Below are 22,500 nucleotides of genomic sequence, written 5' to 3'. Positions count from 1 at the left end.
AATCGGATAAGAAAACGTGATCTACATTCCGCGATAAAAAATAAATAAAAAATAAGCGTGCAACTTTGTAACTTCGCCGTGGTTGAATCGGGCCATTAAAAGCGCGCACCCAAGTCAGAAAAAGCTAATGGAAATGTGCCCCGACCAGTCTCAAACGCCCTACTGTTTCGTTAAAAAAGTCACATTATCCATAATGGAATGCGTGTGGCATGGACGCGGAGAGGACCTCGTGCACCGTGCACTGTGGGAACGAAAGGGAGATCGGTGGAGTCGTGTTAGTTAAGCATAGGTTGCAAGATGCAATAGCGCTGCGCACGGAACGAGTAAACAGCCTGCAGATGCGGCCGGAGGGTGTCGGGGAAGAGGTTCTGGCGCTGGATCCCCGGGCGCCTCATTTCGCGAGAACCACTCTCTTATTAAAGGCCTTCGCGCTGTCCGAAGCAGGAGCATATTTACTCTAAAAGAAAAAAAATATGTCCAAGACGTATTTCCCTTGGGTTGCGAACGCCAAAATGACTGCATCTTGTCAGTGCGCCCGGCCAGATGCAGGAAGAAGTTGTCATCCACCCGAACGAGGCGTCCTGGAGGCTTGGCGGCTAAACAAACACATTCAAATATTAAAGACTCCTCTCCTCTCCTCGGGTTTTTTCAGTCTCCTTCTTTATTACAATTGCTGGCTCTTCCCTCACCCTCGGCCTTTTGGGCGCGGGGAAGCGGGGAGATGTGATGTGTTGCAACAGCCCGAGGATGTGTAATCAGGCGAATGAATGACTTACCGGTCTTCTCTTTAAACACCTGAAAATATGGGAGACAGCCTCGGCTATTCACATATAAATATGGAATCTAATTAGCAACACGCCCAGCCTTCTCTGGCTATTAAACAGAGATTGCTGGTGATGAAGGCACAGCGGCCGTGTAGCTTGATGCCGGTTCGCCTTCTCGCAACTCGATACTTGCCTCGGCGATGGCCGGACCGAAAAAATCTTTATAGCAAGCACACTGGAAAGAGTTACGGCCACCTCGAACGCGAGGAACTCCATTATCCTCCATTACCTATCTCTTAAAATCTATCAAGATCCGTCATCAAGATACAAAGATGACGAAGCCGTACCCCGACATCCCCAACAATGGACGCACGCCTAGCGCACGGCCGTCCTGGCTCGGCGAGATGAATGAGCGACTAACGCTGTGCAGGCAAGAGTGCAGAGCCGGGTATTGTGGCTCACCCGCGCTCGCTGCACAACCGATAATTAACAGGATGCTACAACACAGATGGATGGCTACAGTGGGCAGCCACTGGTGGGTGCAGCTGCCGAGCTGGTACTAGCAGTCAGGGTCGCGCAAATTTTACAGCGGCGCATGTGGTGTGCTGGTACTGGCGAAATTGGTAGTGACAGGTACTGCTGGTGAGGCAGCCAAGGCGGTGGTAAACTTGTTCGATGCCAAGTGGGAATATCAGACAAATTGTAGAAAGTAACATTGCTAACTCTGCTCGTACATTCGTTTCCCTGGGCATTTCTCTCCTTGTAACCCTCGTTACTTGATATTCATTTTCATGAGCCTCTAAGCGCCAACTCTGACCCGCGTACCCAAGCATGTGTATGTATATCCGAATCCATCTAACGAAACTCGCTAACACATCCTGTATACTATACTGCTACCTCGCTCTCAGGCGGTTTTAAAAGCAGATTCCCAACGTTCACGCTTTACTTTCACATCTTTCATCCACAATTAGTTCTCGTCCGTCTCTCGTACTCGTGCATACCTTTCATGAAGCTCAACATTTCTCATATCTTACTCCAGCAAAGTATCCGCCTACACATATTTCTCCGACAAGAAGCACTTCTTACTCACCCACTCACCTCTTACTCACTCCAACTTAAATCTACATCTTGCCTGTCTACCTCTCTCATCTTTCGCTCGACCGTTACTTCTGGCCTTCACTGTTTCTCCAGCTCTTGCTGTCAGCCGATAGCATTTACCTAGCATCTTTCCTTAATCTAAAGAGTATTTTCCTGACCTACACCCCGTGGAAACAAGAATTGCATTAATCCTGAGTCCGCGTGGCTATCGTTATCGACAGATCCACTCATCGCAATCCTGAGTCGGCGAACCGCTCCAGCTTGATACTTACGGAAAAAATCCTTCTTGGACAGGTTCTTCGCGCACAGAACTGGAAAAGAAGAAAAAACAACAGCATTAGTTACGTTATTCACCACATTCGATCGCTTTCAAGAGCGTGTAAACGTTAGGCCTACCGTGCAAAGAGGGAGGGAGGGGGGAAGGGCGTGGGGACAGACAGGCGCCAGACGAGCCGGCAAGTCGAAGCAAAGGGGGTGGGGCTGTCACCGGGGTGTGGACGGGGAGCGGGGACGGCCTCGGGGCAGGGAACGTCGGGCCTACCAACTTCCACCAAAGGAACACCGGCGTCCAACAAAGGTGACGTTTGGGTGAGTGAAAGAGGAAAGAAAGAGCTAGCACGACGACACAAATACCAAGCGGACAATCACATCACGTGAGAAAAGAAACAAAAAAATACTGAGACAGGAAGCCAGACGAACCTGGGAACACACACACGATACGAGGCGCCGTGTACCCTGGATTGACTTACGGGGAAATAATGCCGCCACGCGCTTCACGTATGTATGTGCATAAATCAATACGCTGGGAGACGGTCGATTTGGAGTGTGGAGGCGTCGGAGAGGAAACAAAGGCAAGGAGACTTGAGAGAGACCATTGGAAAGAGAGATCTAAAGGGAAATAAAAATTCATGAGTCGAGAAAGAGAGAGATGAAGGGTGGAGAGGGAAGGGGCACAAGAAAGAGAAACGGGATGAATTAAGAGGGACGGGAGAGAGGGCAGGGAAGGGGGAGAAGAGAGAGAGGGGAGGGAGGGAGATACCGAAGGAAGGGAGAGGGGAAAGGAATGGAAAGAGGGAGAAAAAGGGACAAAGGAGAAGGAGAGAGGAGAGGGGGAGGAAGAGGGAGACAAGAAAAGGAGAGGAAGAGAGAGAGAAAGAGTCAAACTTCAAATAAGAAACCTAAATACACAGACTAACAAGGAACTGAATCAACAGCAGGATAATATAAGCGAGAAGCCTCATCCAAAACTGTGTAGTGAAAAGTAGCGATATACGCCTGGCTACGGAAATGCCACGGCCAGGATGATTACGAAACGAGGCTGATGAATAAGAAACAAGGATGAATACGAAACAAGGCTAATGAATACGAAACAAGGCTGATGAACACGGAACAAGGTGAACACGGAACAAGGATGGACACGAAACAGGGATAAACACGAAACAGGGATAAACACGAAACAAGGATGAATAAGAAACAAGGACGATCACGAAACACTGATAAATAAAAAAAATACAAGGATAAATCAGAAACAAGGGTGCATAAGAAACAAGGATGAATACGAACCAAGAATGATAACTACGGAACAAGGATGATGACAACGGAACAAGGATGAATACGAACCAAGAATGATAACTACGGAACAAGGATGAATACGAACCAAGAATGATAACTACGGAACAAGGATGATGACTACGGAACAAGGATGATGACTACGGAACAAGGATGATGACAACGGAACAAGGATGAATACGAACCAAGAATGATAACTACGGAACAAGGATGAATACGAACCAAGAATGATAACTACGGAACAAGGATGATGACTACGGAACAAGGATGATGACTACGGAACAAGGATGATGACAACGGAACAAGGATGAATACGAACCAAGAATGATAACTACGGAACAAGGATGAATACGAACCAAGAATGATAACTACGGAACAAGGATGAATACGAACCAAGAATGATAACTACGGAACAAGGATGATGACTACGGAACAAGGATGATGACTACGGAACAAGGATGATGACAACGGAACAAGGATGAATACGAACCAAGAATGATAACTACGGAACAAGGATGAATACGAACCAAGAATGATAACTACGGAACAAGGATGATGACTACGGAACAAGGATGATGACTACGGAGCAAGGATGACTACGGAACAAGGATGATGACTACGGAACAAGGATGATGACTACGGAACAAGGATGATGACTACGGAACAAGGGAATCTGCCCTTCGAGAACCCGACTCCAAAACCAGCACTTTCCACCTCAGACTAAAATCAATAAATAAACAAGTAAACAAAATACATAGATTAGATAGAGAAATAGGAAGACAGATAGAGAGATTTATAAAATAGACATACCAAAGGCAAACACAACGGACGATTTGGCGCATCTAGGAATGTGTTTTATGTGATGCTTGGCGTGGGCTTGGGTGTTATATGTGTACTGTGTGTCTAAGTGTGTGTGTAAGTATGTGTGTAAGTGAGTGTGTGTGTGTGTGTGTGTGTGTGTGTGTGTGTGTGTGTGTGTGTGTGTGTGTGTGCATGTGTGTGTGCATGTGTGTGTGTATGTATGTGTATGTGTATGTGTATGTGTATGTGTATATGTATGTGCATGTGCATGTGTGTGTATGTGTATGTGTATGTGTATGTGTATGTGTATGTGCATGTGTATGTGTATGTGTATGTGTATGTGTATGTGTATGTGCATGTGTATGTGTATGTGTATGTGTATGTGTATGTGTATGTGCATGTGTATGTGTGTGTGTGTAAGTGTAGAGAGAGAGAGAGAGAGAGAGAGAGAGAGAGAGAGAGAGAGAGAGAGAGAGAGAGAGAGAGAGAGAGAGAGAGAGAGAGAGAGAGAGAGGGAGAGAGAGAGAGAGAGAGAGAGAGAGAGAGAGAGAGAGGGAGAGAGGGAGAGAGGGAGAGAGGGAGAGAGGGAGAAATGGAAAGAATGTGAGAGAGAATGAATGGGTGAATGAATGGGTGAATGAATGGGTGAATGAATGGGTGAATGAATGAGGAAATGAATGGGTGAATGAATGAGGAAATGAATGAGTGAATGCATGAGTGAATGAATGAGTGAATGAGAGAACGAGTAAATGAATGGAAGAGTGAGTGAGTGAGTGAGTGAGTGAGTGAGTGAGTGAGTGAGTGAGTGAGTGAGTGAGTGAGTGAGTGAGTGAGTGAGTGAGTGAGTGAGTGAGTGAGTGAGTGAATGGGGGTGAATAGAGTGGGTGAGTGAATGGTAGCGTGTTTGCGCTAATTCCCCGTCACTGCGACGGCCCCACTCTGCCCATCCCTATACTTGGAAGGGGGGGAGCAGGCGGTGTTTTGGTATAACAGCGTCGAGACACTGCCATTAACGGTGTCCTTGGGACTGCCACAAACTGTACTTGACACAAGCGCTGCACCGCCAACACTCCCAACCACAACATGTTGACACGCCCACACTACATTACCCTTCGTAAAAAGTTTCGCTTAATTTCTGACCGCGGTCTTCTCTTTGGGTCGCCAGGAGGCAGCGCGGCGGGCCATACAGGCGGATCTGAATTGCTTTTGAACTCTCTGACACCATAAACTATCAACACGACAATGGAGGTCTTGAGGTGCCGGTCGCGACGCACACATTCGCCCAGAAATGCCACGGATAAGAGTGGAGATTACGAGCTGCGAAAACAAACAACTCAAAACTTAGCTGTGTGAGAGTTTGTTACATTGCCTCGCTCTACAACTACGCCGCTGTATGTTCTCTTGTCTACTATAACGGTATATGCTTCGTCTTCACCCGCTCACCCGATCAAACTGGTCACTCACCAGCCAAATGTAAGACTATCCTTGAACTCTGATCTTGCACTTTGATTTGGCACAACTGAACATCACGGAAACCCGCCGGGTGATTTGGTACACTTTCCGTTATGTTGCATATCGAATCCAGAAAATCGCGCGGCCCTTTTAAAATCATTCGCGAAAAGCTGCCTGAAATGTTGCGAGTGCAATGCTACTGGCAGTGCGATCAAATCAGTCAGGTAATAATGCTTGGGTCGACCAGACTGACCTTGGCAGCCCCCATCCCTCCTCTCCACTGCCACTGGCTGGACGCACCATGTACTCCTTCCCTTGAAACAGCACGCCAGAGCCACAGCAGCCTGGTCGAAGCAACAAAACAAGCAACCGCGTATCTCCGCCGTTCGTGTGGCACCGTGGAGATTTACTGTCCTTCCGGCACCTCTAATCAGCGCAAAAAATTCCCAATCATTATTTTCACAAATCAATACTTATCTATACGTCTCCCTTGGGGATCGTTGCACTTAATTGCGTCTGCCAATGAGTCTGTCTCCTTGACTTGTCTGTCTGCTTTAGCTACTTAATGTCTGACTGGCTAGCTATCTCCGACCTCGTCTGTCTATCTCCCGATGTTCGTAATCTGACCCTTTTTTCGATAGCTGCCTGTTGGCTTGTTCAGCTGTCAGGACATCGCGCTCGGCCGACCTGGCACCGTGACCAAAGAAATCGGCCCATGATAGCGAGCAGCGAGCGTCCTACGTGCAGGACAAGGGGCGCGCTCGTTTCGATACCCGTAGATACACTGCGCTGCCCTGTCACTAGGCTATGGTGGTGTCGGATGGCGGATACACTACACCACTATCGCTCACCACAACACATCTCCACTGCGCCATGGGCCTGCTCCGCGACCACGCAATCATCGCGAAAGGTCAACATCGGGTCGCAGTGAAAAAGATGTGTATTATAAACAATCAAAGCAGATTGTCATACAACCCCCCGTGTCCGCCCTTCTAAACCCGTTCCCCTCCCAGCTGTTTGCAACTATTCTCCCTGATTCCTTCCGTCCTTCCCCCGGTTCCTCCTGCATCTGCACGGCGCCCTCTCTATTGTATCCCCCAATTCGCCACCCTCGCTCCTATGATCAGTCTAATCATCCCTTCGCCCCCCCCCCCACCCCACCCCAACCCTCCTTCCAACACGCCCCCGCTACAACCCCACCCCCGCCTACATCCCTGATCTTCACAACATGTAGCGCCGTTGGTCATTTCCCGAGGAATGTGAGACAACAACACTGAGGCTCAGACAAAGGGAAGGGGTGGTTATGGAGGGGGGGAGGGGAGGCAGAGGCCGCAAACAAGAGAATCAAAGGTTTTCGCGTCTGGCGGGAGGGGCGAGGAGGGGAGAAAGGAGAGGGGGAGCTACTCCACCCAACCTTCAATTTATCTATCGTCTCCTCATTACCGTCTGTAAAATGCTATTTGCGAAGTGATTGATATAGGTAGGGGTAATGTCAGTAGTCAGAGCACAAAAGCTGCGATGTCTTGGGCCAAGCTATGGCAGGGGCTTCTTATACTTTATTTGTGTCATACATCTGTAGATCGTAGGCTCAAGGAACAGCTATGGGCCTGTGACGGATCAAGGCGATTACACTGCAGAGGGGAACATGGCACAGCTGCGAACAATGTGTTGCAGCGCGAGTGGCCCGCAGATGAAGCGCCGCCAGACTAAGATGGTCCAGCAAAGCACACGTGGGCCAAGGACCGACTTACAGATATTGGATGGAGCCATGATAAACGAGGACTATTTCACAGGTGAGGAGGAGGAGGTGGAGGAGGAAGAGGAAGAGGAAGAGGAAGAGGAAGAGGAGGAGGAGGAGGAGGAGGAGGAGGAGGAGGAGGAGGAGGAGGAGGAGGAGGAGGAGGAGGAGGAGGAGGAGGAGGAGGAGGAGGAGGAGGAGGAGGAGGCGGAGGAGGAGGAGGAGGAGAGGGAAGACGGCGGCCAGCAGGCGTGGCTCCGCGGCCGACGAGCGATGGGTGAGGATTAGAATAACAAAGCGGGTGTTAAGGTGAATTACTCGGCCACTTAGGCGACCTGTGACACCTGCCCGAACACCATTCACAGATCTCTACACTTATATGCTCCGCCGGATAACAAGAGCTACAGTCGAGCGGGTCAGTCACACCGCACCAACACTACTGAGAGTAATTAAGACTGATCACTACACGTTATATTTAGCTGTCCACAATACCCTCCCCTCATCTGATAAACTTCCTTGGTAGAACTAAATAAACGGTCAGGGGCATTTTCTCGTCGCATTCATAAGACCAAATAGAAAATAAAAGAAGCCAAGAAAGCCCTGACGCAGATGATCTACAACTGTGAACCGACATGAGACCCGACTCGTGAGTCATCCCCCTTTCTCCCCCCTCCCCCCTACCTCCCCGACACGCCGCCGCCACAGCCAGACTCACCCATCTTAAAACCTCCTCTCCTCTCCTCCCCGCCCGCCCGCCCGCCTCCCCTCCCCCACTCCCGCCCACTCTCTCTCCTCCCCCCTCGGTCTCAGCCCCTCCCCCCCTGCTCCTTCCATCAACCCTCCTCGTCCTTTCTTCCTCCCTCCTCCCCGAGAGCATCAGTACTTGCCTTTTATTTCTTTCCGACGTTCCCATAAATGTATTATTTTTGGGGCGATATTTGACCTTAAGCTAACCTGGAACCCCGTTGTTTCTCAGTGTAGCCTGATAACAATGCCGTGTTAAGGATGGAACCCACTAACGTTAAATTTAGTAATGACTCATTTAACTTGATAAATGGCGGTGACTAAGTAACACCAACACAGACATGTCTACATTTAACTCCATTCCATCCAATTCAGACCAGCATCAAAGCAGCCCTACACGGTTCAGGTCAGCACGGAATAAATAACACTTGTGAACTATTTAAACAGAACCAAGGACGCCAGAACTGTTTCCTAAGAGATCACATCCTAACATCTCCGAGTACTACAGACCGTCTTTATCAGGCAACACTTCCTATACAAGACCCGAGCCCAACTTCAAAGGCCTTCTTCTGCCACTCCTACAGTTTCTTATACACATACCCGGGACCTTCGCCTAGCGCTCCTCCCCCTCCCCAGCTACCATCATAATCATCATCATCATACGCCAGAAGTAACAAGTTCTGGGGATCCAATCAACTCATGAAGCCCGAGGAAAAAACATTCCCGGCGTCCCAAACACCATACCGGGACGACCTCGGCAACAACGTCGAGTTTCTTTTTGCGTTCGTGGTCCTCGAATGTCACGCCGGGAAAAATACAACAGCATGCCCCCCGTGTGCCAGTGGTCAGAATCCCTTCCCGATTTCTCGCGGGTTTCCAGAGCGCTTCTTGTGATCTGTAGCTAATTATCACTTCGTTCTTCATCGTCGCCGGAGGCAAATTCGCCCTTCTGGCCACGCGGGGAAAGGGCGATGATGCGCGGCGCCGCCGAGGCTTTTCAGGGCAGGGGACACTGAGCTTTATGGACGCGCGAGATGGGTCGGCGAGGCCCTAATTACAGCAGTCCAGCACCAGACTCGGCATTTGAGTGTGAATGTCAAGAGCTCTCAGAGTCACTTGCTCTTCCCCTGAACTTTTTCTTTGTTGCCACTGCTATCGGAACATAAACAATTATAAGTACGAAGGCTCCGGTGCAGCGAGCACGCAGCTGCCAATTATTAAGTTAATCAGATTTATATATGCGCTATCAAGAGTTTCTCTCATCATTAGAGGAAGACTCGCATCAAATGTTCTACAGCTGTGGCATCATCCTTTACACAGTTGATCAGGCGCCAGCTTATTCCAGCTTGTGCACATGGCCACAAAGTTCATTTCCCATGAAAAACGGACAACCCATGAATGTTCCTTTTATCAGTTCCAATACCATATGTTCTCACGTAAAAGCACAAAGTTTTTATCCAAACCGACGTGCCCTGCACTTTCGAGAGGTTACAGGTCCATTCACCTGAGATGTGAATGAACTTTGCTCGTTTTTCTTACGAAGTAGCTCTTCGGAAAATGAAGTTCCTCCCTCATGTCGGCCACCGAAACGTCCTCTTCCAAACCCCAGCCAAATGATGTATTTGACAATTTCTAGCGAAATATCGGTTAAGAGACACAGATTGTCGGAACGATAGCGCAGCGGTGCGTGACCTGACCCTCTGTGGGGCATGTGACCGCACTTCTACCCTCACCCAAATCTCCGCCCAGAAACCCCTTTACAGTGAATCTTCCCTGTCACTTGACCCTGCTCGTCACTTCGTCTCCACTTCCCGCTGCCAAACCTACACCGAAAAAATGGAGAAGTCTGTAACTTACACAGAACGAAGCGTACACCGGAAAAGGCTGCGGTGGAGATGCTAACAACTACAAAGAGTACATCCTAAGAAAACCTCCTCTGCTGCTACACATTTCCTTCTTTTCACGCAGCTATAATAGGCAACTCGCTTGGGCAAACAACAAATTATCCTATTCCCTTGGTGCCCTCAATGTACATGTTCGTCTTAGAATGGGGCTTTCTGGCGCACAGTGACTTTTCAGAGACATAAAAGAAAATCTACTTTCCACACGCAGAACCTTTCACCTGACACTAAACATCCCTTAAGCTCACTGTGTACATCCCCTTCCTCCCCCCCGCCCCGTCAACGCACTTTACCCTTCTCACCCGTCCCAGGCCGACCCTGGTTGACCCGTGTGACCCTCAGGCCCCTTGCCCGGCCGAGGGAGCTCACATTCGACACCCAACATGACGCGAACCGGGAGGAGAAAAACCGTCCCCTCATCAGAGACCGAGGATTACCCTCCGTGACATCACTCAGTCCTCCTCGCTGACCACTGCTGACACCTCCACTCAACCATACCAGGAACGCCCTCAAATGACACCTCCGGTGACCCTCGCACGGCATCCCCGTATCGTCAAACTGTCAACAACAACAGACCCTTTGTGCGAGCCTTGCCATCTGGCCACGTTTGATGCTGACCCGGCGTGACCTTTCTTCCTAAACACTGACTGCATAATGTGCGACTCGAGACCCTCACCAACGAGATAAAAAATATTCTAACAATTTTACAATTCCTCTACACGCATGGAATCCTACACTGCATATTCATGTGTGTGTGTGTGTGTGTGTGTGTGTGTGTGTGTGTGTGTGTGTGTGTGTGTGTGTGTGTGTGTGTGTGTGTGTGTGTGTGTGTGTGTGTGTGTGTGATATCTATGGTACAAAACACACACACATTATATATATATATATATATATATATATATATATATATATATATATATATATATAACCTGAACGCCGTGGTTCCTCAGCCGCAAAAATAAATTCAAAACGGAAATTGGTAAAGGGTTAGCGTGACTTTCCCAACGGGGGCGGACACCGTCACCTTCATGCTGCTCCCACCCAACACGTAGCCCGCCCTCACCCACGCCCGCGCTGCAACGCCGAAGAAAACGCAAACAAACAGACCCTTCCGAAAAGCCCGCTGAAGAAATAACTGATGCAACTAAGACAGTTCTCCGGGTTCAGTCCAAATAGCAATGTAGATTTCGCGAAGACAACGATAACGGCACAATCAACAATAAGTCAACACACGCATAAAACCTGGCCTCATTGTAACAATAAGCAGCACAACCTCAATTACTCGAAAGTCAGCCTGGCGACGCACCGCCACGCCCCCATTCTAAGTCTCGGGGCAGGGCACTCGGTAGCGAGGTGATATCGGTCGAGTTTTAAAGATTTTTCCCTATAGTCCTTAAGGAATCTTCTTTAGGCAACCCTAATGCAAAAAAAAACTGTCGTCACCTACCATCCTATATTCGTATAATGAGTGTTAGATATGTATGTACGGACACAAGAACAAATATACAAACAAACAAACAAATATAGTGAGTGAGTGAGTGTGTGTTTCATGTTAATTACTAAGCATGTATGCTAGAGCGAATGCGTGCGTGAGTGCCCGCATGTAAGAAAATACGATCAATTTTATATCTTGACAGAAGACACAAGAAGCGCAGGTAAAGCCGAGAAAGTTGCGACACCAAAGCACGCGCACGGATACAGAATATCGGGCAACTCGTCCGCACATCGCAGCCTGTCTTCTGGTCGACGTGATGCATACAGCTCGAATTGCGTGTGGTAAGAAGCCCGAGGACACACGCTACCGTGTATCACAATAAGTTCATCTCTCCTGCAAAAGCCTCCGACGGAAAGGGGATAGTTGGCCCTTCCCTCAGTTCGCAATATAGGGGCGATGCCAAACATTCGTGGAAGGGCATCATTCGACGTTAATATGGAGTACGCGGCCGGGGCAACAGTGACGTCAGGAATATTGCAACAATGGCAGCATACATATGTGGCTTGAAAAGTGTTGATGCCCGTCTGAGCGCCTCGCGTGGTCGGCGACGCGGGTGTGGCCTCAAGATGGAAGGAAGTTGGACCACACTCGGCCGCCGTATCTCCCTTGCCACATTCCCTGGAGGTAATAAAGTTCCATTCAAACTTGTTTTCTGAGTGCCTTACCTCGCCCTCCCTCTGGCCCTCCCGACCGCACCGCCATCACCTGCTGCCCTCACCCATCGCAGGCTATCGACACACCCACACGCAACCACCTCGACGCCTAAAAAAACGTCGTTTTCTTACTAGTCGCACCACGCCGAGTGAGACCACTCCTTTGCCAATTACAAAAAGTGGGCTTGCTGAGCTACCATACTCCCCACGCCTATTCCCTCCAACTCATCCACGATTCACACCAGCCAAGAATCTCGTCGAGCCTCCGAATCTACACGAATCCACTAAAAATCCCCCTCTCGCCTTTCGTTAGCACTTTTCCTTCTCCTATATCTCGCCGCGTCGCCTCGAACCCCGCCCTCGCCGCGTCCCCAGGATTTTAAAGCGGTCAGTCACGCACACGAGGAAGAACTATGCACGGGAATACATCACGCGCTCCTCCGCCGACGCCGCCGCCGTCGCTATTCCGGGTCCATTTTACGAGGCGGCGAGGGAGCTCGTCGGCGGCCGGGAGGAAATGTGCCGACGGCTCCGACGCACGCGTTCGATGCGTTAATCAAAGATTAGGAAAGCCAAAGTTACAGGCAAGCCTCTGCTTATTCATCCTGCAGTTTTACCGATTACAGCGGACTTCACGTTACTGCAGGCCGATGCGGACCCACCCTCTAACTCTTACACCTGTATGTTCTCTGCCTGCCTGCCAGTCTGCATGCTTGTCCGTTATATCTCTTCGCAATAGTACTGGCCGTCTGCCTCTCTCTATCTGCCTTTCTGTCTGTATTCGACTGTTTCAAGTCTGCGTCTATGTTTGCGTCTATGTCTGTCTCTGTCTCTTTATTTACTTGTCTGTATTTCTCTGTTTCTCTGGCTGTCTGTCTTTATTCGACTGTTTGTATCTCTGTCTCTCTGTCTTTATTCGACTGTTTGTATCTCTGTCTCTCTGTCTTTATTCGACTGTTTATCTCTCTGTCTCTCTGTCTTTATTCGACTGTTTGTCTCTCTGTCTCTCTGTGACTGTGCCTCTGTCTCTCTGTCTCTATGTGGCTGTGCCTATGTGTCTCTGTCTCTCTGTGGCTGTGCCTATGTCTCTCTGTCTCTCTGTGGCTGTGCCTATGTCTCTCTGTCTCTCTGTGGCTGTGCCTATGTCTCTCTGTCTCTCTGTGGCTGTGCCTATGTCTCTCTGTCTCTCTGTGGTTGTGCCTATGTCTCACTGTGGCTGTGCCTCTGTCTCTCTGTGGCTGTGCCTCCGTCTCTCTGTGGCTGTGCCTCCGTCTCTCTGTGGCTGTGCCTCTGTCTCTCTGTGGCTGTGCCTCTGTCTCTCTGTGGCTGTGCCTCTGTCTCGCTGTGGCTGTGCCTCTGTCTTTCTGTCTCGCTGTGGCTGTGCCTCTGTCTCTCTGTCTCTCTGTGGCTGTGCCTCTGTCTCTCTGTGGCTGTGCCTCTGTCTCTCTGTCTCTCTGTGGCTGTGCCTCTGTCTCTCTGTGGCTGTGCCTCTGTCTCTCTGTCTCTCTGTGGCTGTGTCTCTGTCTCTCTGTGGCTGTGCCTCTGTCTCTCTGTGGCTGTGCCTCTGTCTCTCTGTGGCCGTGCCTCTGTCTCTCTGTGGCTGTGCCTCTGTCTCTCTGTGGCTGTGCCTCTGTCTCTCTGTGGCTGTGCCTCTGTCTCTCTGTGGCTGTGCCTCTGTCTCTCTGTGGCTGTGCCTCTGTCTCTCTGTGGCTGTTTCAAGTCTGTTTATTCAATTGTCTTTATTTCTCTGTATATTCACCTGTTTGTGTCTGTTTGCATGTGCGCTTGTCTGTCTGTATAGCCGTATGTTTACCAGTATCTTGCTTGGCTATCTGTTCTGTCTGTCCCTCTCAGTCTGTCTCAAAACCAGCAGGGTCGGATGCCTGTCTCGTTTTGTCTATCAGTATGTATCTGAATAATCTCTCACCTATAAATAAAAATGTGTACGAACTAACAGCTTTTATAACATACACATTAAAAAAACAAACACAGAAACCGCAATTATAAAACTAAAAACAACAACAACAACAACAAAATCTGAAAACAAGTAATAAAAGAAATCGAGCAAAGCTTCTAACCGACGAGCTTGTGAACCGAAGCTCAAAACCAGAGATCGCCCCCTCTGAACCACAAGCAAAATTGAAACCCCAATTGTTGGCGAGATTAATATCCCACGATAAGGACCTCGGCCAACTGAAGAGCTTATTTCCTGACGCTTCTGTGGAGGAATTGGTTGCCATCCATGGTTCACAGTGGGTAGTCTAGGGAGGGAGAAGTGGAGAAGTGGAGAAGGGGGAAGGGGGGAAGGGGGGAAGGGGAGAAGGGGGAAGGGGAGAAGGGGGGAAGGGGGAAGGGGGAAGGGGGGAAGAGGGTAGAAGGGAAGGATGGAGAGGTGGGAGGAGGAAGAAGGGAAAGGGAGAGGGGACGGGAGGAAAGGATGGAGGGGACGGACACGAGAGGATGGGGGGAGGCGGAAAGGATGGAAGGGAAGGGGGGGGGAGAAGGAGAGGATGTAGATTGGGAGAGAATGAAGAGGAGAGGGGAGACGCTAGAGGGGAAAGAGGAAGGGAGATGAAAAGAGAAGAGAAGAGGAGGTGTGGAGGGGGGGAGGGGAGGCAAAGGCATACTTGATAGCGATCGCATGAATCTTAGAAGGATGTGCAGCTCATCTTACCGAGGGCAGAAACCTCGATGACCTCGGAAATAAGTGTATGAAGGCCGTTACAATGAATGGAGAATTGAGTGGAAGGGAAATGGATTTTTTTTAAGCGAAAGAGAAAAAACAACTAGAAAATCATTACGAAGGAGATCAGGCGGGTATATTAATATATTAATTCATGAGAGTATTATCATCAAACCTATTATTATCATTTCATCTCGGTTAGTCAAATAATCAACGATTTCCATAGAATGCGCGCGAAGAATTGGATATACAAGTCAAGAGCTAATGCAGAATGGGAAGATATTGCTCCCCCAACGTCGAATGTCAACGGCATTTACGGTGCGTTGTGTGCGCGTCGAAAGGGAAGAGACAGTGGCCAAAACGGGGCTTTGTGGAGCGGCGACAGAAACGGTAGAAAGCGAAAATGACAAGAGGATTTACGAGCGCGGTTGGTCTTGAGCCGGTACCAGAGGGGAAGACGTAGGGGTAGAGAGGCAATGGGAATAATAAGCGGGAATGGGGATGGTGCGGTCCAAGAACAAGGGTGGGGAATAAAGGAAGAGAAAAAAACACAGAAAATAAAACAGAAGGGTGCAGGAGAAAAGAGATAATGCTTATGGAAAAGGAAATCCGAAGCACAGAGGAGATCAAAAGGAAAAGAGGAAGGAAGGATAGGGAGAGAGGGAGGGAGGGAGGGAGGGAGGGAGGGAGGGAGGGAGGGAGGGAGGGAGGGAGGGAGGGAGGGAGGGAGAGAGAGAGAGAGGGAGGGAGGGATGAAGGAGGGGGGGCACGGAGGGAGGGATGAAGGAGGGGGGGCACGGAGGGAGGGATGAAGGAGGGGGGGCACGGAGGGAGGGATGAAGGAGGGGGGGCAGGAGAGTAGAAACGAGGGGGGGAGGGAGAAGAGGAAGGAGAGAGAGAGAAGAAGAGGGAGAGAGAGAGAGAAGAAGAGGGAGAGAGAGAGAGAAGAGGAGGGAGAGAGAGAGAAGAGGAGGGAGAGAGAGAGAAGAGGAGGGAGAGAGAGAGAAGAGGAGGGAGAGAGAGAGAAGAGGAGGGAGAGAGAGAAGAGGAGGGAGAGAGAGAAGAGGAGGGAGAGAGAGAGAAGAGGAGGGAGAGAGAGAGAAAAGGAGGGAGAGAGAGAGAAGAGGAGGGAGAGAGAGAGAAGAGGAGGGAGAGAGAGAGAAGAGGAGGGAGAGAGAGAGAAGAGGAGGGAGAGAGAGAGAAGAGGAGGGAGATAGAGAGAAGAGGAGAGAGAGAGAGAGAGAAGAGGAGGGAGAGAGAGAGTAGAGGAGGGAGAGAGAAAGAAAAAGAGAGAGAGAGGGAAAGAGAAAGAAGAGAAGGGAGGGAGGGAGAGAGAGAGAGAGAAGAGGAGGGAGGGACGGCGGGGGAGACGGGTGGAGAGAGGGAGGGAGAGCAGGAGAGGAAAGAAGGGGAGGTTGGCGGGTTGGTTTTTGTGCGAAGTGAATGCAGGTCGGCCGACACAGCCACCTGTGCACAGCTCACGCACCCAGCACAAGGACCCGTGCAGGAGACCGAGTGTGACGGGTCTCCTCGCCAACATCTGCCCTATTTGTTATGACCAGGCCTTTGCTCTGCGGAGGCTGACAGAGCGAAACTTAAATTAATGTTAGCTTACTTATTCCCCGCACAGTCACCAACACTACTGGTCGCGTTCGTGTCCACAAAGTTCGGGCTGTTCTTCGATATTCTACATTCGGTTTAACACAACTTTGGCAAAGATGAACGGAAAGGGAATTGTGAGTCAATTTTCGGTCTTCCTCTTGAGTATTTTATTCTATTGCTAATCCTGTTTGATATCTATCCAGCCTTACCCCTTCCTCCAGTTATTTAGCCGGACCTGGATCAGTCGTTGGAACTACGATCTAACCTGTCTGCACGTCTGTCGCTCAGTTGTTCTGAAGGTATACATAGTATAGATATATACTGACAACCATGACGTGCCCTTGTTGATCTGTGACACCGTTTCCAATCGTCGGTCCTATGAGAGCGTTTAGGCCCCCATGCCTCGCCGCTGTGCCCAGGAAGTGCATTCTCAAGTCGACAACCCCACACTCGGCCGCACAGAGTCCCTCCCTTTTCCTACTCTGACCTCAGAAACTCCTGTAATGCCGAAAAGGTGGAAAATAACTACCATTGCAAGAATAGTGTCTGATTCCCTTTAATGTGGGTACATGAATCCTACTTCGACTTAAAGCTCCCGCTAGCGCTACTCGGCATGTTCCTCCTCTCCTCACTGTCATCTTTCAGAAGGCGATGCAGCGACATTCCCACGCTGCACGACGACCGACCAGCCCGCCTTCCGTTGTATCCCTCCGGTCGAGTGGCATCCATCTCGCCTCCGCCCCGAACCCTTGTGCCCGATCGCCCTTCCTGCAACACCAGGCCCGCTCGGACATGAGAATGCACCAACACGCCCGTTACCTCCAGCTCCTCCTGGCGTGGGCACAAGCGAGTCCAGGGCACGCGGAGTCGTGGCGAGCATTACAAAAGCAAGCGGTGCCAGCCCTGCCTGCCCCGCAAGTGGGTGAGGAGGCGCGCCAGCACTATTATAACGGGGACTGGCGGCCGGCTACCCTGCCTGCCTGCCTGCCTGTCTACCTCCCTCCCCCTCTTGTCTCTCTCCCTCCTCGGCTCCCTCCTTATTTGCCTCCCAGCCTGTCAGCCATCCTGTCTGTCTGCCTGCCTGTCTGTTTACTTATGTACGCATCCGCTAGCCACAGATGCTGAATGACTTCCTTACTTCCCCGCCCTTCTTCCTGTCAACCGAAGAGATGTCAATCACTTGTTAGTCACTGCCTTTGCTTCTTTATATACATGCCTATCTTCCTTCCTATCTGCCCGTCTGTCTGTCTGTCTGTCTGTCTGTCTGTCTGTCTGTCTGTCTGTCTGTCTGTCTGTCTGTCTGTCTGTCTGTCTGTCTGTCTGTCTGTCTGTCTGTCTGTCTGTCTGTCTGTCTGTCTGCCCTCTACCAGCTCAAGTCCACACATCAGACATACTAGGCTCGCCTCACCTGCCCGTCATCGAAATCCTTGCCCCTTTCCTTCCCCCCCGCCTGCCCCCCTCACCCACCCTTTCCCATAACCGCGCAGAAGGCGACGGCAGGACCGCAAAGCCAGCCGACAACACGACGAATGGCGTCCGCTACACACACTCCACTGCACCGCCATGACAGTTGCGCGAATAATTCAACCGCATCTTAACATTTGGAAGAAGGTAATGCTCTCGGAATATAGCATATCACTTTAAGAAATGTTTTTTAAAAATATACTGAAAACATATTCGACCTAGAAGAACAGCATCAATAGCTTTACTAGGTCGACAGCTATTCTTTTTTACTAAATTTCTTGCGTGAAAAGCATGTCTTGCACAAAACAAATTATTTTCTTCTGATATTCCGGTCCAATTTAGAGAGAAAATCGTGTAGATGATCTATGCAGACATCATCTCAAGGAGGCAAAAATCCCATTTGAATGTCTTACGATATGAAGCCGCATTTTCATCTCTCTATTTCCCAATGCACGAGGATTCTGTTACAAAAGCTGCCTTGCGGTTTACCGTGAACACTACACTTCCTCTTCCCCTTTATGCCATCGTCCAGTCCCTTCGGCTCAGCTTGGCACCTGTGCTCCTCACTCCAGCTTCGTAAAATATTAGCTCGTGGTTTCCTGAGGAGCCACTTGCAACATCTGCATCCGTGTCGTCTCGATCACTCCTTATCCTTTTAAGCTCCCTGCTTAAGCCACCTCATTTCCCTAACCTGGAAATCCATCCTCCCTTGTCGACTTAACTCGTCTCGGACAGCCCTTGGATAGTATTTCCATGAAAAAGTCAATATTTAGTTCGTTGTGCTTCGGCTCTCAGCGTCACGAACACCTATCGCATCTCCTTTGACCTTTCCGAAACGGCTGCTCGTCCCGCCACTTGGCCAAACTTGGTCGGTGAGTACGAGCTCTTCTGATACAGTGCCTCCCAATGTAAGGCATGAGATCACCATGCACGTTCTCAAAGGCTCAGAGTCGTCATACAGGTCTAGCTGGTCATCATGCTCCGTCTTCGGGTTAAGACGTTAGCACGCAGTCCACGCACATCGTAATGTCATCCTGTCATTCATGACAGGTGGATTTGAGCAATTCTGAGGGGATCTTACGTGTCTCACGTAATACTTCGCCTTTCTACCGATTTTATCCCCATCTTTTTATATCATAGGCCTACATGTCAATCTCTCTTTTTTTCACTAATTCTTCTCTCTAACATATACCTTTCTCTGTTTTCACACAATTCTATTATATTGTAAAGCAACTTCTTCCATCCTCATGTACTTCACTTCCTACTTTCACATGCACCATTGGACTGACTTACTTCCCTAGCCTTCTCATCTTTCGCGTGTCACAGATTACACCGACAAGCAGTAACATAGTAAGGATACCACGCAATGTCCACGGTGGCTGACGTAAGGAATAAGGCCGGCACGGTGCAATACCACTCCGCAAAAATAAAAACCATATATATATATATATATATATATATATATATATATATATATATATATATATATATATGTATATATACATAAATATATATATATATATATATATATATGTATACATACATAAATATATATATATATATATATATATGTATGTATATATATATATATATGTATATATACATAAATATATATATATATATATATATATATGTATGTATATGTATATATACATAAATATATATATATGTATGTATATGTATATATACATAAATATATATATATATATATATATATATATATATATATGTATATATATGTATATATACATAAATATATATACGTATAGTGTGTATGTATGTATATATATATATGTATATGTTTATGCATATATATATATATTACCCTGGTCTTTCAAACTTAAGGTCGCTTAATTTTCTCCCTTTTATCAATTGCTAACATCTTGGAATAACGTTACTAGAGGTAGCTTAGTTGGAACAAGCCTTGCCTTTACGAAGCTAAAGTACCACCAATTAAATCGACTAAAGAATACATTCTTCTTTATGCTTCCAAAATGAGCTCTACTGTACCACCTCTTGCTCGTGACTGCAATAATTCTCGTCTGAAAAAATGTCATGACTTTTAAGTGAATGGCCTCATGGCGATAAATGTCAGAGCAATTACAAGAAAACATACAGTTTGAAGGTTTCAAATAAAAAAAATACAGGCCTGTCTCTACAGTATGTGCGACGTGTAACACTTGGTATGAATATCCAGGTGCCAAATGTACACGGTATGTATGCGCGGTAAAGTGTGCATGTCTGTGTGCATAAATCTAAGCACATCTGCTGAACTAACCATACCTATGCAGATCTGCCATCTTCACGGGCTTGAAGATGACAGATGATAACCACACCATCCTTTAAACAAAAAATCGAAGAATATAAACCCAATATATATCTTCCTCCACAGAGACACTTCACCCCCCCCCCCCTCCCCCACCGCTCTCCCCGACGCGATGTATCAACCGTCTCACCTTCACTTTCAAATTCCGTCAGAGCGAGCGAAGATCTGAATGCCAAGTCTGCGCTCGCACATTCACCGGGGAATGACACACACGAACCCCTCGAGCTGAATATCAAGCCGGCGTCCATGCGTTGGCCCCATCTCGGCCGTGTGTATACTGCGGATTGCCGTCATTACCCGGCTCTCTCATGCGTGCTCCTTTGCATGCACCGACTACATCACCTACAGAACCTCTCGCCACTATCTCGCTCATGTGTCAGCCGGTGTCAAAGAAATCTTGCCGATATGCACCTCATGACCAACACAAGCCGGTAGTGACAGCCGTGTGGGTGACGTGCATATCAGGAGTTGACAGGGCGGTGGAATCCCGGCGTGACAGACAAAACAAGGAATATTTATGAAGCCGCCAGAGAAGTCCCGCTTTAACAAACCTAAATGTCTTTTGGTCAGCTTCAGATATAACATCTGTCGACGTATTCCTACTTTAAACGTAGAAGAAACGCTAAAAGGTGAACCAACGGTGAGTTTTACCTGGCTTAGGTGGCACCGTGTCTGCCGTAGCCCTATAACTCACTCGACCACAATCAGATCCTTATTGCGGCCACGCCCTTTCTTGGGACCATCGTAAAAACACCAAACAAACTGCGTCTCACCGGCAGCCTCCGATAACACAGCCTCTGCAACCTTCGTGTGCCGCCTGCGTAACTTCAGGGTCGCGTGACTTTATTGTATGAACGCATTTCGCCTCGACTTCCGCCCGATGAGTCTAGCTGGATCGGTAGAGTCGCCCTCCCCGTCCGGGGGTCGCGACCAAACGTACAGAGCGTGAGTGAAGCTTTGAGCACGAGGCATTAAATTATTGCTCCTTCGTAAATAATACTAGGAAATTACCGAGGTTCTCAGAACATATACACGGTAAGAAGAACCATCATGACGGATATATAAGCCGTTGCTTACGGGATCAAAAGGGAATCATTCAGCCATGACGCGAGACGTACCATAATATTTAGGCGGAAGTAAAGCCAATGTGAATCACACAAGACCAAACTTTTATTACGAAACACCAAAAGGCACTTAAATGTACTATAACTCCTACATATTACAAAGGATAAATGAGCTGACCCAAAAGTTACAGCAGTAGGCCTACAGGAGTGAACTGGAGGCACTGCCGGTTGTGAGGAATTAACCTGTAACCCAATGCTGACTAATGTGGCCTAATCCCCCCCCCCCCCATCGCCCCTCCTTCCCCCAGTCCTATCGCCCGCTCTCGTCACACAACACCTGGTACTCACCTTCCGCTTACCCTAGATAATTACCTTATCCACTAATGATAATAACCGCCCAGCTCCTCTTGCCTGGCATGCTCTCATCCACTCTTATCAAGACGGCTGGTTTGGGCGTGACAAGAATCGCCCGAGAATTTGAGCGAGAAGTTAATGATCGACACCGACAGGGAAGAGGAGGGGACAGGCGGGAGCCGAAGGGAGCACGAAGGGGCGAGGCGAGAGGCGAGACGTGAGGGTAAAGGGGAAGGAGGAGGAGGAAAGAAGAGACGCTGGATGATATATGGACGCCGATTTCCTGTTAAGAATGGAGCGGCTGCGGGGAAATGGCATCCTTGGATATGCAGCCTCACGACAGCCACCCAATCGTGGCCTTCCCAGTCGCGTGTTCCCGGCGAACAGCTGCTGGCAAGCTACAGGTCATTCGTCTACGTTTGGAGCTTCTTACTTCAAAATAGTGCAATTAAATTCGACAAGATACATACAAACAGTCCTTGATACCTTGGTAGCATATATTTGCATTTTATTATCAAAACATATTCACCGAGGAAAGCGGAAAGAGCAAAGAACAATGAAGGCGCCCTCGACCGTCTCCGCTTGGCGCACGAGAGCGCTCACGGCGCTGAACCCGGGAACACGTGGCAGAGACGCGTGTCGCCCGGCTGTCAGCAGGGCTACGCGAGGCAGAGTGGAGGTTTGTGCACAAGAGGACTGATGGAGATTAGGCGCAACGGCACTGCTGCATCGCTACTGCGTCACTGTAGCCCCAGCGCCGTGCCCTTCCAACAATAAAATCATCGCAATGCA

At 48.9% G+C, this 22,500-nt stretch overlaps 1 protein-coding gene across 3 annotated transcripts in view; it reads right to left on the bottom strand.

Moving 5' to 3' along the window:
• LOC125029165 (E3 ubiquitin-protein ligase SMURF1-like) overlaps positions 1–22,500 on the bottom strand; it is a 90,346-nt gene that overhangs the window by 61,470 nt on the left and 6,376 nt on the right. For all 3 annotated transcript variants that reach the window (XM_047619009.1, XM_047619010.1, XM_047619011.1), the window contains exon 2: positions 2,135–2,173. In XM_047619009.1, the coding sequence (XP_047474965.1) occupies positions 2,135–2,173 (39 nt within the window). The remainder of the gene's footprint in view (positions 1–2,134; positions 2,174–22,500) is intronic.

The sequence above is a fragment of the Penaeus chinensis genome, chromosome 9, assembly GCF_019202785.1.
Source record: "Penaeus chinensis breed Huanghai No. 1 chromosome 9, ASM1920278v2, whole genome shotgun sequence".
In the NCBI taxonomy this organism is placed as follows: domain Eukaryota; kingdom Metazoa; phylum Arthropoda; class Malacostraca; order Decapoda; family Penaeidae; genus Penaeus; species Penaeus chinensis.
Note: the sequence above shows the minus strand (reverse complement) of the source record. Positions and strands in the feature narration are given on the sequence as shown.